We start from the raw sequence: 16,006 nt of genomic DNA, 5'->3' as shown, positions 1-16,006 counted from the left end.
ATCAAAAAATAAAAATGAAAAGGAGCTTAAACAACACCATTTCTTAACACAAGAATTACTAGTGAATGTTCTACAGATGCTACATTCCACACATAACAATCAAAAAGCTATATGACTGTGCCACACGCGCAACCTTTTTCTTTTCGTTTCCATTATTGCACCTGATTGCAAAAAAACCATTGCGTGGTGTCGTTGACACGATATCAAACCCATAATCAAATTTCCCGTGAAGTTTAATCAGCTAAATAATAAGTACAACAACACCATGGAGCACGGGGAGCCGAATCAAAGATATGCAAACAAAAAGCAACCGTCGTCGGCAAATATCACGGTTTCCGAGGCACGCTTTCACCACGGCAAGGCCTAAACTTTCCTAATACAAAATGATTGATACCGGAACGGAAGCGGGTCGAAGCGCAAGTTGATTAATTTTCAAAGTTTTCCCGCTCAAGTTTTAGGTGAGTTCGAATTTCCTACGTGACAACGAGAAGCGACCTGTCTTCGAATATCAAAAAGTGCCTTCTCGGAAGAATCCCTTCTCTTGCGAGCCCACCCTTATATGGACCTGCAGCCAGCCGGTCGGATCGCAGTAATTAAATTTATCTCACCGCACAAAAACTTCCCCTCAAGCAACCTTTAAATTCATCGAATGATAAGCACGATTTGAAACTTTCCAACCACTTTTTAAACGGTTAATGAACAATTCAAACACTTCGGAGACGGCATAATGAAAGCGATAGGCGGCATCCGGTGTGTTTCGATCGCACCGTGGCACTGTTGGCTCCTGGGAAAATTATGAGGAAGGGTGTCACTCGGGATTTTGGCGGTTCTAGATGTTTTATTTTGTTTTAAATTAACTATCCGTTGTTGCTAGTTTTGTGCAAGACAACCTTGTGGTGAAAACTTACATCTTCTTTGAGGTCAGGAACATTTAACTTAAGGTGAAGATGAATCGAAGCCAAACCTCAAATCTTCAAGAGCACGATGATACTCTATGCCGTGGGAGTCGAGAAAATTTCCAATCCGAAAAGATCCTCGACCGGTGGGATTCGAACCCACGACCCTCAGCTTGGTCTTGCTGAATAGCTGCGCGTTTACCGCTACGGCTATCTGGGCCCCTTTAATGTATTCTTATGTATCCTTTAACAGAATAAGAAAATTGTACTCTTTCCAATAAGAGCAAATATGGTAACCATAGCCAGGGGAAACGATAGTCTCCCTTGCCCCTTGGCTACGCTCATGCAAGCCTTGTGACTGTATTTTGTGCTAAAGCCCTTTGGCTCAGGAACATTGTAAGCGATTGCAAAAACACTGAAACACATCAGAGTAATTGAAATTAACTCACAAGTAAATCGCTCCGCTTGCATCACCCTTAGATAAATCTCAATTTCATCCTCCATTCAATTTGGCCTTTTCACATTGTAATGTTCCTTCTTCTTTTTCTCTCTCATTTTTTCAGCCTCGTTAAACACCGCAACGGGCCCAACCGCAAGCAAAGTGGGAAGGAGCACCGGCGATGCGCAAATCCGCCCACATTTAACGCGCCTCCCAACAGCCATCGTGAGGAGGGGATGGAACCGGCCGATTTGTGGACTGACCAAACATCCCCGACTAATAATCTTGCGAAGCCGACACCAGAACCGCATCCGACAATATCCGCACCGATTTGCCGAAATGACGGTCGTTCATCCAGCCGGATCACTTTGGGGCCACTAGATCAACGGATGTGTGGGCCTTCGAGCCGGTTGTCGTATCCGTCGAATTGATCATTCGTTCCCCACCCAACCACCCCAAGACTCCAAACACTCCAAACTGAGCGATTTCCTGGCGGTATTTGTGTTTGGGTTATACTGAAGATAAGAGGCGTCTCCCTGTGCTGGACTGACAAAAAGGAGGCATAAAGCAAATTGAATTCTAGCTGGCTGGCTTAAGTGCACCCCACACATAACCGAGGAACAGACTTGGGTATCATCGTCACCATCATCATCATCATCGGCAGCAAATCCCCTTGAAACCCCAATGCTTTGGAGCAGTGACCGCCGAAGACGGAGACTGGAGCCTCCCAGCGCTGGACTGGTCCATCTGACGAAATGGTGCACGACGCTGTTTATCATTCTGGAATCTACGAGCGTTGGAAGTGGTAAGTGTTTGGCACCTAGGTTTTCGGAGGCAGCCTATTCGTAGCGCGAATAAAAATGTGAAAATGCTCTATAGAACAAAAAGCGTAACAAAAATAACATTTTTGCGTGTGTCAAAGATCGAATCACGTGTCGCTAGTGAATTTGAGTTTGCTAAATATTATGACGCTTTCGTAAATGCTCCAGCACTTTACAAATTGAAGCTACAGTCGACTCTCCACAACTCGATATTCTATAACTCGATGGATTTTTCGGTCCCTTCAAATTCCCATAAATCGTGCTCTCCATAAGTCGATATTTCTATAACTTCATCTCACGTGACATCGACTACTGGAGATATTAGTCGATGTCACGTGAGATGAAAATTTCCCTCCATATCTCGATATCCATTTTAAAATCCTTCTTATACGAGGAAACCTGGACTAATTCTAGTTTGGAAGTGAATAAACACTTGCAAGTTGTAATAAATGTTTAAAAGCATTAAAATAAAATAAAATATTGTAGGCAAAAAAATGGAATTTTTCGAACATTTCGAAAAAAGTTTTCAAATAATTAATTGTAGAATAATATCAACAAAATATTATTGCTTTCTTACAGTAGTAATCATATATGTATTGGAAATGCAGAAATTTGTTTCTTCGATTCTGGGATTTTTTGCGTTGGTATATTCTATAACTCGATAATTCTATAGGTCGATGGTCCCTTGAATATCGAGTTATGGAGAGTCGACTGTATATTTAACCAAAGTTGTTTAAAATATTGGTTTACTTATATGTAAACATGAAATTCAAGCTATGATTTATCAAACTTTTAAGTGATCCTATCCACCAAGCACTAAAAATATATCTCACCAAAGTCCCGTATTGCATGCTCGGTAGATTGAATAACAATAAAAAATATAACATAGACTAAATTCTATTTGAACTTCATTTAAACCAAAATTTTGTACAACTCTGACAATCAGTAGCACAACATTGTTACGTGCTTGAACAGTTCACAGCGCAGCAACGGATTCAGTAAACAACTGTCGCGTCGGAGTAATCACTTTTTGATTATTTATGATTTTTTTTTTCAACAAATTTGAAAGTTTTTTCTTGATTTTTTGCTTGAAAAGAGAATTTTGAAACAATATTTTATGCAAGAAACAAACAGTTAATAAATTTACTTAAAACTACACGACAAGATTGTAAGAAAATGAAAGTTGCTGGTTGAAATTGGTTCAAAATTGTACAAGTTATGACTTTTTTGTAAATGCATTGAAATTCCAGATCTACTAGTGTTGAAAAATTCAACATTATATGGTCGGCGTTAAGTCAGAGTGGACCAAGTGACATTTTTCATATTTTGAGAAAAGTGGGCTTAAAGTCTAATGCTTTGTAATATTTTAGCTCGTTAAAATTTTGGTTCAATATTTCTACACATCTTTGTGTTACTTTCAAACAATATTATGTGGAGTGATAGTCATTAAAAATCATAATCCAAACCTATGATAGCACGATTTTTTGATGGACTATGTGTACTTGGTCCGCTCTGACTGAACTAAAGACCACAGTTTAATGAGTTGGTTCACTCTGACTGAACAATTTCTAGGAAAATTTCAATTATTTAATGCTGGCATGGTCAAAATGGGTGCATCTCTCAAAGATAAAAAGATTATCAAGACCCTTCGACACCAGTATCGTAAATTCTGCAATAATTGATATCGTCAATCCTGAAATCATTGGGACTATGATAGCTTGAAAATTGAAGTTTTGCCGGGTCGGACATTGAAGACCACAAATATTCAAATATGTGTTCAATCACAGTGGACCAAGTGAAAATATTGAGTACCGACCAAAATTTACTGGTCCAATAAGCGGGTTCTAGGACATTCCATACATACACCATAGAATTACCATAAACTTCTATTGGACTCTGAAATTGGCTCAAAAAATGCAATAATCAATCAGTTTATTGCTTTTCAACACTTGGTCCGCTCTGTCTGCACAGAAATTATTGCAATTTCTGACCACTCATCCGAATATGGTAAATTATCAAAAATAAATATCAAATGCATCATATTAAGCAATATTTATGAATTTCTATTGATGGAAGACTAGAAAAATCATTCGATGTCAAAAAATCTGACAAATCTCTTGAAATGTTTTTCATATCCTTGTATTCCTCAGCACGCTGATCATTTTCGCTGTTATGGTAATAAACACTTGGTCCACTCTGACTGCATACTTTTATCGATTTTTATTGATCATCCAAAGTAAATTTATTATATCTCCCGCAGTTTACAGTATTCATCAAATCTGATCAAAGTGAAATAGAGGTAATTTCGCACGTAATGAAAGAATAATCAAGTTTTCTCATGTTTTGTACTTGGTCCCCTCTGACTTAACGCCGACCATATACCAGACAAAAATATGATGATCATCATGCATAATCCAGTGATGACTGCGAAGTAACCATTCTTTTAATGTGTTCACGCACATATAACGACGGTTCGTTTGATCAACCCGGTATCACTTAGTACGCGCGAGGTGATATTGCCACAAAAGGAACACTGATTCGCGGTCAATGAATTAACACACTTTATTTCGAGGAACGATAAAACACAAGTGGTGTTTATTTAACGTGGGTATAACCGAACGCGACAATGGTTTGTTTTTGTCTAATTTCTGTCCACTGCTTCTACAAGCTAGAAGTGGCTGGACCAAAACACACGATCGGGAGGCGATCGGTACCTAAAGGCCTATTAGGGGGAAATCCCCCAGTACCGGACACTTAAGACACTAAATCCATAATTGGAAAATTATTGTTTTTATGGGCTCGTGTTACCCATTTATGATAAAAATTATCATTTTTATAGTGTACAAAAATAAATTTGAAAATATGAATATGAATTTTGACACTGCATTTTGGTGATGAATTTTAGTACCAAATTGATCGATTTTGAAAGATGGCACCCAATTCCGGGCACGATCTGGAAATGCCTCGAATTCTGTAAATTTGAACATTATTGAATGTGTACACTGTAGGAATAGTTTATAATTACCAGTTCAATGCATTTGCAATATTTTCAAGATTGATTTGAGTATTTCTTAGTTTGCAAGATGCCTATCAAAAACCTCTTTCATATATGATGGAAAATAGCACATTTTAACATGTTGTTCTGAATGTTCATTCTTCTTAATTTAATTGCATACCATAATCGACGGAACCCACGAAAAATGAAGTATTTTGAGACATCACTCATTCATTCGTGAACTTTATAAGACAACGAAAGTCATACTGATCAAGTGTATTGATCTAAGAATTGTAGGAAATCATGCAAAACCCGAAGTTTCCATAATATTTTCAAGAATGTCATCGACTTTTCCTCAAGGTGGCCAAACTGCCCCACTTTCCCCCATACTTGAGAAATCGATGGAGATAAATTTAAAAAAAAAACTATGAGAGTAATAAATTCCAAAAAATATTGCTTGAAAAACTTCACAATGGTTCCCTGGTCGAGTTAATGAGTTACTAATAAATTTCATGTGAAAAATATTGGAGGTATTTCCGGTAATTTTCAAAAGCAAATATTGAAAAAATGATCTTTTTCAAAAATTTATTAATTTATTTTGGAATTGGATTTTTGAAGAGTGTTGAGATCATTTAGTTTTCAGATTATTGGTTTGAAACAGATAACAAAATAAAATTTTCAATAAATGTTGAACCTTTTTAAAAAAACTTGAAAATTTGAAAAAAAAAAAAAAGCTTTGAATTTGGTCAACGAAGCTTTGATGAACTGCAAACAAGTTTAAAAATTTCATACCTGTTAAAACAATCTCTCTTTCAATGAGCGAAATTTATGCTCTGCATAAAAACAGCAGGAGAGTAAGTGAAAGAACTAATGCGCGCATAATTGATCTGCGCCACTTAGTTAATTCGAAACATTGGGGACTCCCGCCCCGCGAAAATATTGCGATAAGGCTTTTTTTTACATTTGTGTGTAGTTGTGGGCGTAATGACATTGGAGTAGAAGTGTATGCTATGTCGTTGGTTCGAAATTGAACTTGAAATTTCGCGAAATTCCGTTTTATACCGTTTGTTTTTAATTTTCCGTGGAAATATTTTTACAATTTGGCGAAACGAAACGAAATCGTAAAATGAAAATTCCGCTTGTTGGAATTCCGCGGAATTTCGTTTCGAAGCGTATTTGACGGAATCATTCGGTATTTTGCATACCCATAAAATATGAAGGAAACGTATAAATCAATGACGTTGTTGCTCGAACTGATCAATTACAACCAACATAATTGAAAAATCTGCTCTGATTTGAAATTCGTTGCGCAATGTTGACCAGATAACAATAAGGATATACAAAATACATGCGTTTTTGTGCAAATGGGATGGTCTTGTCAAAGAACACTACGTTCGGAAAGATACCTTTTTGCAATTTCTCATCGTAATAGGCTGATTTTCATCACGCCAATCTGTCATGAAACGGCCTACTTTCCTGCACTAAAGTATACAGTGCGGGAATGTCATTACGCAACTGAAACCGGTGCTGTAATGATTCATTACGCAACGCTTTCTTATTACGCAACTGTTTTGAGTTGCGTAATGAATCATTACACAACAATTTTTCAGAAATTGTGAAATGATGGTGAATGCATTCCGATATTATTTCTGATAGCCTCAAGTGGTCTTCTACGAAATTGCAAAAAATGTTGAACATAACTCGTTGCAGAACTCGATTTTTACAGCACTCGTCGTAATTATCCTACTCGGCAAGCCTCGTAGGATAAATTTATGACTCGTGCTGTAAAAATCATCATTCTGCAACTTGTTCCGTAAACTACTATTACGGTTTGCCGAGAAAACGTGAAGACTACTAGTCTTCCTGCACTGCACTTGAAATAGGGCGATATTCAAAACTGTAAAGGCAATAGATGGCTCTTTTCCTTTGGTAGTAAAAACAAAATGCTGAAGGAAAGAAAGTACCATAGAACATGAGCTAAACACAAAAAGTTATGTTTTCACATTACGCTTGATTTCTAATCACTACTTTTTGAAATTACTAGTTTCCAAATTGTTCGAAATTCACGTTTTTTTTTTAATTATTTTCCATATGTTTTGACAATTCCGAACTGCCATTCTTCCATGCGCTTGTGTTGGAAGTTTGAGAAATTTGATAATCCAGCGTAGCGCGATCAGTGAGTTGAATATAAACATCAGTGACGTCACTCAGCGGCCAGTGAGAGAAACTGAAAGTTCAAAAGGTTGTTGTATGTACTTTTTGCCGCTGGCGCCAACTGTAAGCGTTTAAAAACGAAATAAAGAACATATACTTTCATAGCTGCCTATTTACCTTTTCAATGCTCTGGACAGCAGGTTAATTTGTTCCAAACTGACTTGTGAAAATTGACGCGCAATAATTCAATTTTTTTTGTCATTGGTGACTTTAATGCCAAACGTCGGTCATGGGATAATTCCCAAAGTAATTCCAACGGCAGAATTTTATTTGATAAGTGCTCTTCACGATATTTCTCAATTCAATACCCTGATAGCCCTACATGTTTTTTTCTCTTCTAGAAATCCAGCTACGATTGACTTAGTCTTAACCGACTCTAGTCATCTTTGTAGCCAATTAGTTACTCATGCAGATTTTGATTCTGATCATGTCCCTGTTACATTTCAAATATCCCATGAAGCGATTCTCAAACTCATCAGCTCCACTTTCAATTATTTTCGAGCCGACTGGAATATATATAAAACATATATTGACTTCAATCTTGATGTTAACATTTCTTTACAAGCAAAACTTGATATTGACAATGCTCTTGAAACTTTAACAAATTCCATAGTTGAAGCTAGGAGCATTGAGCATGCATGAGCATGATTGACCGCCCGCAGATGCTACTCCGTTATTGCAAGAACAGCTGTACTTACACAGGAAACCAACAGACGCTACTCGGGATCAGTAGCATCCTCAATGTGTAAGTACTGGTGCTCTCATTATTATAACAAACAATAACGGCGCCGGCTGCGTCCGAATGCAGGTCAATTTAGGGATGGGAGGGAAATGTTGACGTGTTACTTGCTTTATGGAAGCCGAGGAGTTCTCTGCACTTTCACAAGTAAACACTGTGAGTTTGGATATGGGGGACGGATTCGTTTTGGTAAACGATAAATATATAATTTGGAATGAATGCGCCTAACCGGATTCGCGATATTACTCGATAAACAAATTGAACGCCAAACAAGTGTTCGTCACTCGCCCTCATAGGAGCAAGCGACAAGATCAAAGGATCAAACACTACTATCGCGTTCTTCGACCCTCGATATTATTCCACCGTGCCACGCGAGCAACGCGCAACACAAATAATCCTGCCCTCATCACCCGCCCCCGTAGGAGCAAGCGTCAAGGTCGAAGGATCAAACAGAACTCCATTGTTGAAGCTAGGAGCATTACTTCCAATGTGAAGTAAAATTTAAATCCGTGATTATAGACGATGATCTTAAACTCATGATCCGTTTTAAAAACGTGAGGAGAAGGCAATTCCAACGTACTCGTAATCTTTTTTTTTTTTTCTTTTTTTTTATTTTTTTTTTTCAAGGCACCTTGTGCTTGTGGCCACTACTGTGCCGGAATCAGTTGATCTGTAGCTTCGAAACCGATACAGATCTATTTTCAATTTATCTATATTTACATCTACTTTCACTCTCTCCTACTCTTTTACTCTCACACCGAGCAGGTAGGAGAGTGCTCTGTTGTTAGTGAGGCTAGCTGCCTGCGAAGAGGGTCAGTTTGTCTCAGTCACCATCAAATACTGACGGAGGATGGATGAGCTCCCCAAAGCACGGTCCTCCGTGAGGCGTCTTCTGGTGGCTGGACGGGTTTTTTTTTTGTGGAGGGGCTGGGAATCGAACCCATGACCTTCCGCTTATGAAGCAAAAGCGTAACCTCAAAGCTACAGACCCTCCTTTCTCGTGATTCTGTTATAACAATTATATGGCAGGATTTGCAGAAAGAAATCAAGAAACGTTTTGCATAATTGAGAAACAAAAATTTCTCAATTGGACCCTGGCTCTAAGCCCTTTTGGAAATTATCTAAAATTTTGAAATAACCTCAGAAGCCAATACCGGCATTGAAAGAGGAAAACAAATTATTACTAACTAATTGCGAAAAAGCTCAAAAACTTGCTATGCAGTTTGAAAGCGCGCACAATTTTTATTTAGGATTTACTAATCCTATGGAAAATCAAGTTACTCAGGACTTCAAAAATATTCTCAATTAAGAGAACGTTGTCAAAAATTCTTGGGAGACTGATTTGGAAGAAGTGAGAACTATTATTAAAAAATTCAAAAAAAAAAAGATGGCTCCTGACGATTATGGAATTTTCTACATCCTCATCAAGAAACTTCCAGAAAGTAGCTTATCATTCAATTAGCATATTTTCCTGCCAAATGAAAAAATGCTAAGGTTTACCAATTTTAAAACCAGACAAAAATCCTGCAATAGCTTCTAGCCAGCGTCAAATCAGTTTGCTTTTCTCCATCAGTAAACTTTTTGAAAAGGTTATTTTGAACAGAATGATGGCCCACATCAACGAAAATTCAATTTTTGCCAATGAACAGTTCGGATTCCGCCATGGACATTCGACCACTCATCAACTTTTACGTGTAACAAATTTGATCCGTTCCAACAAATCTGAAGGCTACTCTACTGGTCTTGCTCTTCTAGACATAGAAAAAGCATTCGACAGTGTTTGGCATGAAGGTTTGATTGTAAAATTGAAAAACTTTAATTTTCCAACATACATTGTTAGAATAATTCAAAGTTATCTGTCAAATCGTACACTCCAGGTTAATTATCAGAACTCCAGATCTGAAAGACTTCCTGTAAGAGCTGGTGTTCCCCAAGGCAGCATTTTGGGACCAATATTATACAATATTTTCACATCTGACTTACCTGAGTTACCTCAGGGATGTCAAAAATCTTTGTTTGCGGATGACACAAGCCTCTCCGCCAAAGGACGAAGCCTGCGTGTCATCTGTAGTCGATTGCAAAAAAGTTTGGATATTGTTTCTTCATACTTGCAAAAATGGAAGATTTCTCCTAATGCTCCTAATACTCAACTAATAATATTACCACATAAACCAAAAGCTCTTTATTTGAAACCTTCAAGTAGACATGTTGTCACGATGAGAGGGGTTCCAATAAATTGGTCAGATGAAGTTAAGTATCTAGGGCTCATGCTAGATAAGAATTTAACTTTCAAAAATCACATTGAGGACATTCAAGCCAAATGTAATAAATGTAATAAATATGTCCCCTTATTAATAGAAAATCAAAAATTTGTCCTAAGAACAAGCTTTTGATATTCAAACAAATTTTCAGGCCAGCCATGTTGTATGCTGTACCAATATGGACTAGCTGTTGGAATACCAGGAAGAAAGCTCTGCAGAGAATTCAAAATAAAATTTTGAAAATGATTCTGAGGAATATCCAAAGTTGAAACATTGGAACAAATGTCAAATAAAATCATTAATAATTTTAGACAAAAACCGTTGCAATCTTCTATTGCCACGATGTATGCGTTATATTTATAGGTTAAGGTAGGTTAAGTTAATTAAAAGCTTTTTGTTCTCTTATAAGCAGGTGAAATCAACTCATCTTTAGAAAATCTGAACTGCTACGACAAATGAAATGTAATATGTTGTTTACCGAATGTTAATAAAAGTTTAATTTTGTTTTACGAATTTAGGATGATAGTGTTTTCTATCACAGAACACCTAGATATAAGAAATGAATGTAATGTTCAGAATGATGCCGATAAACAACTTAAAATAAATCATGGAGTAGTTTAAGAGCCAGTTCGCGAGATCCGCAACCCCTTCTTGTATCGATGTTCTCCGATCAGGCTGAAATTTTCAGGGATTGTTCTACTATATAAAAGAAGATGTTTTGCAAAATTTTAGATTTTTATATTAGGGGGAAGTGGGACAAAATGACCCCCAATGATTTCATGTCACTAAACATGCAAAATCACTAAAACTGATATAACTATAGTAAAACTGCACGGGTTATGTTGAAATTTGGCATGATTACTCTACGTTATATAAACTTTAAGATCAGCATGGTATATGAATTTTGAAAGTACTTCAAATCGAGAAAAACAAGTTTTTCATAAAAAAATAGTGATTTTCAAATCGATTTTTTTCTTACCAACCGAACTAGGTCAAAAAACTAAATATGACGTTTTATAGGGCAACTCATGGGCTTTCATTTGAGGTATAATCCAAATATGCCGTTTCAAAAATTTTCGAAAAAACATTTTTTTTCGGGGTAGTGTTTGAACTTGAGCCATTTTGCGAGTACCGCAACCGCCTTGTCTAGAGAGGTTGTATTGATGTTCTCCGATAGAGCTGATATTTAGAGGAGTTGTTTTACTATATGAAAGAAGATATTTCGCAAAATTTCAGATTTTTGTATTAGGGGGAAGTGGTACAAAATAACCTCTAAAGATTTAATAAATAAAAAATATACAAATTCAATTAAACTGCTATAGCTATAGTAAAAATGCACGAATTTGTATGAAATTTGGCATGTTTACTTTACGTTACATGAAATTCAAAATGAACATGGTACAGTCAACTATCCATAACTCGATATTCAAGGGACCATCGAGTTATGGAGGTATCGAGTTACAGAACACAAAATCAGTACAACTGCGATTCAAGGGACCACCGAGTTAGCCATGAAAACCATCTTTCAGTATGGTTCTCTAACTCGATATAGAGATACGGAATATCGAGTTAGGGAGAGTTAACTGTAATTGGATAAAAAAATGTTTCAAATCGAGAAAAATCTGTTTTTTTTTTCGTAAAATTAGTTTTTTTTTTTAAATTGACCTACTTTTGGTCAACCGAACTAGGTCAAGAAACTAAATATGAAGTTTTGTAGGGCAACTCAAAGGCTTTCATTTGTATACCGTGGTGAATCAAAATCCAGACGGTATGAGTAATCGGTTGAGTGGTTCAAAAGTTATATTTTTTTTAAATAATATAAATGCAAAATCGCGATTTTTCTGGTCACCCTATTTCAGAAATGGTCACCCTTATTAAAAAATTGCAAAAACACGTGTATCTTTATTTCGGATAAGAAACAAAATAGCAAATTTTCGCGGAATTCGGTGACACACTAGATCGGTTTTTCATGGAATATATCCTTATCTTAACTAAAACTAAATAATTACAGATTGCGCCCTGAATCACCCTATAATAAATTTAAAAAAAAATGAATTTGTTTAACTAGTAAGAAACTAAATGTAAGTAATAAAAATATGATGTATCTCTAACCATTCAATTTATAGCTTTGAGCTGATCTTATCGGGGACATTGATATGTTCTCTGAAAAGACCTCAGAAAGGCTAATACGTCGAAACAACTACAAAAACAGCATATTTTTCATTCAATATAGTTGTATAAATGTTGTGGGTGTATTCGTCGGCACTATCACAAATATAAGTTCACCACTGAGAAAAGAAGTTCGTCTGGAGTAACTTTTTTTTTGTTTGTTAATTATTTATCAAATATAACTGAATTATGAATGCGTGTAAAGCGATCAATTATGTTTAAAACAAAAAAAGAGTTAAAATAAACATATAAACCTTCAATTTAGCATTTTATTGGTTAATATTACCAGAGTGTCCGAATATTGGTACCGTCCAAATTTTGATTCACTACGGTACACCGCGAACAAAGTTGCTCTACAAAACTTCATATTTAATTTTTTCACCTAGTTCGGTTGACAACAAATTAGTCGATTTGAAAAAAAACTTATTACATAAAAAACAGATTTTTCTCGATTTGAAACCTTTTTTATCCAAATACAGTTAACTCTCCCTATCTCGATATTCCGTTTCTCGATATCGAGTAAGAGAACCATACTGAGAGATGGTTTTCATGGCTAACTCGAAGGTCCCTTGAATCGCAGTTGCACTGGTTTTGTGTTCTGTAACTCGATGTCTCCCGATTTGAAACATTTTTTTTAATCCAAATACCATGTTCATTTTGAATTTCATGTAACGTAAAGTAAACATGCCAAATTTCATACAAATTCGTGCATTTTTACTATAGCTATAGCAGTTTAATTGATTTTGTATATTTTTTATTTATTAAATCTTTAGAGGTTATTTTGTACCACTTCCCCCTAATACAAAAATCTGAAATTTTGCGAAATATCTTCTTTCATATAGTAAAACAACTCCTCTAAATTTCAGCTCTATCGGAGAACATCAATACAACCTCTCTAGACAAGGCGGTTGCGGTACTCGCAAAATGGCTCAAGTTCAAACACTACCCCGAAAAAAAATTTTTTTTCGAAAATTTTTGAAACGGCATATCTGGATTATACCTCAAATGAAAGCCCATGAGTTGCCCTATAAAACGTCATATTTAGTTTTTTTACCTAGTTCGGTTGGTAAGAAAAAAATCGATTTGAAAATCACTAATTTTTTTATGAAAAACTTGTTTTTCTCGATTTGAAGTACTTTCAAAATTCATATACCATGCTGATCTTAAAGTTTATATAACGTAGAGTAATCATGCCAAATTTCAACATAATCCGTGCAGTTTTAGTATAGTTATGTCAGTTTTAGTGATTTTGCATGTTTAGTGACATGAAATCATTGGGGGTCATTTTGTCCCACTTCCCCCTAATATAAAAATCTAAAATTTTGCAAAACATCTTCTTTAGTAGAACAATCCCTGAAAATTTCAGCCTGATCGGAGAACATCAATACAACTTCCCTTGGAAAGGGGGTTGCGGTTCTCGCGAACTGGCTCTTAAGATTGATCTATTGAGCATTTCATATTTCTTATAGTCGCAAAAACCTTTCGCCGTTTTCAAATGCCACACAGTGGTTGGTGGGGATTTGGCCGGGCATTTGGGTGAGTTATATGTGTGTGGAAGAATAGTACCCCTCTAAGGCGCCACCAGTTCTCGCCAATGGTATCATCGTCTCTAATGGAAGGGACGATTACCGCCGGAGGAAATTGAAAATTTTCTGCTAAAAGGCTCGCAAATCACTCGTGAAATATGGCTACTGGGAAATTTTATGGAAGATAATTTAATCCGCACTCGAGGGAAGCTTTTGAAATCGTCGTCAAGTAATGAGCGTTCAATGGAAGGTTTTTGATGAAAGAATTTATTCAAAAACATTTCTCTTGGAATGGTATAGTTAGGTTTAATAATTGAAGACTTGTACTATCTTTACAATTTATTTGTAACTTAAAAAGACCGTGAACCATCATTCTGTTCAAAATGACTTTTTCAAAAAAGATTACTGATGGACGAAAGCTAGAAGCTTCAGCAGGATTTTTGTCCGGTTTTCAAATTTGTCCAACCTTGGCATTTTTACATTTGTCAGGAAAATGTGCCAACTGAAAACATTTGTGGAATATATCAATTAAGAATGATAAGCTACTCCCTGGAAGTTTATTGATGAGGATGTAGAAAATTCCATCTTCGCCACGGGCTTCAATATTTTAGATTTTTAAATAATAGTTCTCACTTCTTCCAAATCAGTCTCCCAAGAATTTTCGAAAACATTGTCTTGTTTGAGAATGCTTTCAGAACCCTTGATTACTAATTGAACTAGTGAGTCCTAAATTAAAAATGTATGCGCTTTAAACTGCAAAGCAAGTTTTTGAACTTTTTCGTTAAAAGTTAGTGATCGGTTACTACAATTTGTTTTTCCATTATCTGAGGTTTTTTTCAAAATTTCAGTTTAAATTTTCCTACTACTCTTCGTTCTTCCTACTACTGTTTCTGTTGCTCTCAGTTATTTAGCAAGTAGCAATCTTGTTTCACTGCAGACAGTTCAATCATCAGCCTCAAGAGACAAAACAAATTTCGCCGGAAATTCCATTGACCATCCTAAGTCAGAGCACGATAAGATAACGAAGCCGCCTTAGTTATGCATGTCCAATGTTAGACACATTTCTGCGAAATATGGGCAAACATATTTTCCCTCTAGCCACGAGACTCTTCTTGGTACCCGTGCCATGAAGGAGGAAACAGAAGCTAATATAACAAATTTCATCCTGCGGGTAATCAATTTTCTGCATTATGTGACAGAGACTGAGCTTATTCAGTAGAATGAGTAGAATGTATGAACCAGTTTGATACCCGAGCAGATGAAAATTGCAATACAAAATCAATGTATTCCACACCAGGCTGGTTGTCAATACTTACCATGTGAATCTTTTCTCTCCGAACTGCTACGACAAATGAAATGTAATATGTTGTTAACAAAATGTTATCAAAATCATAGATTTGTTTAACCAAATCAGGATGATACTTAGTGTTGTCTAATATCACAGATCACCTAGATATAAGACATGAATGTAATGTTTGGAATGATACTAATAAAGAAATTAAAAAAAACATGTGAATGAGGTATGTAAAAGCCCTGCATATTAGGTGAAATACCTCAAGTAATATCTCTTGCATATTCTGCAAACACCAAACTGATATTGAATGCCTGATGGATCAGGTTCACTTCAATAATACGTGATGAATCTTCATATTCAAAAATATTAAAATAATACCACATTAAGATTGTCCACTACCGGGACTACTGAACAATACCTTATTAAAGTATAATACGCGGTATGCTTTGGTGGATACGAGTTATTCGTTCCTGCAAGGGGTTTGAACTACTACTGAAAATTTTTACTTGTAGATGAAAAAGCATTATATATTGTTTAAGTATTGCAATACTCGATCCAATTATTAGTTAGATGTTTACAGAATATGACATATTATTTGAGTTATTTTACCGCTCATGCAGGGTTCTTTCATACCTTATTCAGCTGGTAAGTA

At 36.1% G+C, this 16,006-nt stretch overlaps 1 protein-coding gene across 1 annotated transcript in view; it reads left to right on the top strand.

The window, feature by feature from the left end:
- LOC5568978 overlaps nt 1-16,006 on the top strand; it is a 263,367-nt gene that overhangs the window by 128,338 nt on the left and 119,023 nt on the right. The window contains exon 3 of the mRNA XM_001658216.2: nt 1,460-2,140. Coding sequence (XP_001658266.2) covers nt 2,020-2,140 — 121 coding nt within the window. The 5' untranslated portion in view covers nt 1,460-2,019. The remainder of the gene's footprint in view (nt 1-1,459; nt 2,141-16,006) is intronic.

Source organism: Aedes aegypti, chromosome 2, assembly GCF_002204515.2.
Source record: "Aedes aegypti strain LVP_AGWG chromosome 2, AaegL5.0 Primary Assembly, whole genome shotgun sequence".
In the NCBI taxonomy this organism is placed as follows: Eukaryota; Metazoa; Arthropoda; class Insecta; order Diptera; family Culicidae; genus Aedes; species Aedes aegypti.
Note: the sequence above shows the minus strand (reverse complement) of the source record. Positions and strands in the feature narration are given on the sequence as shown.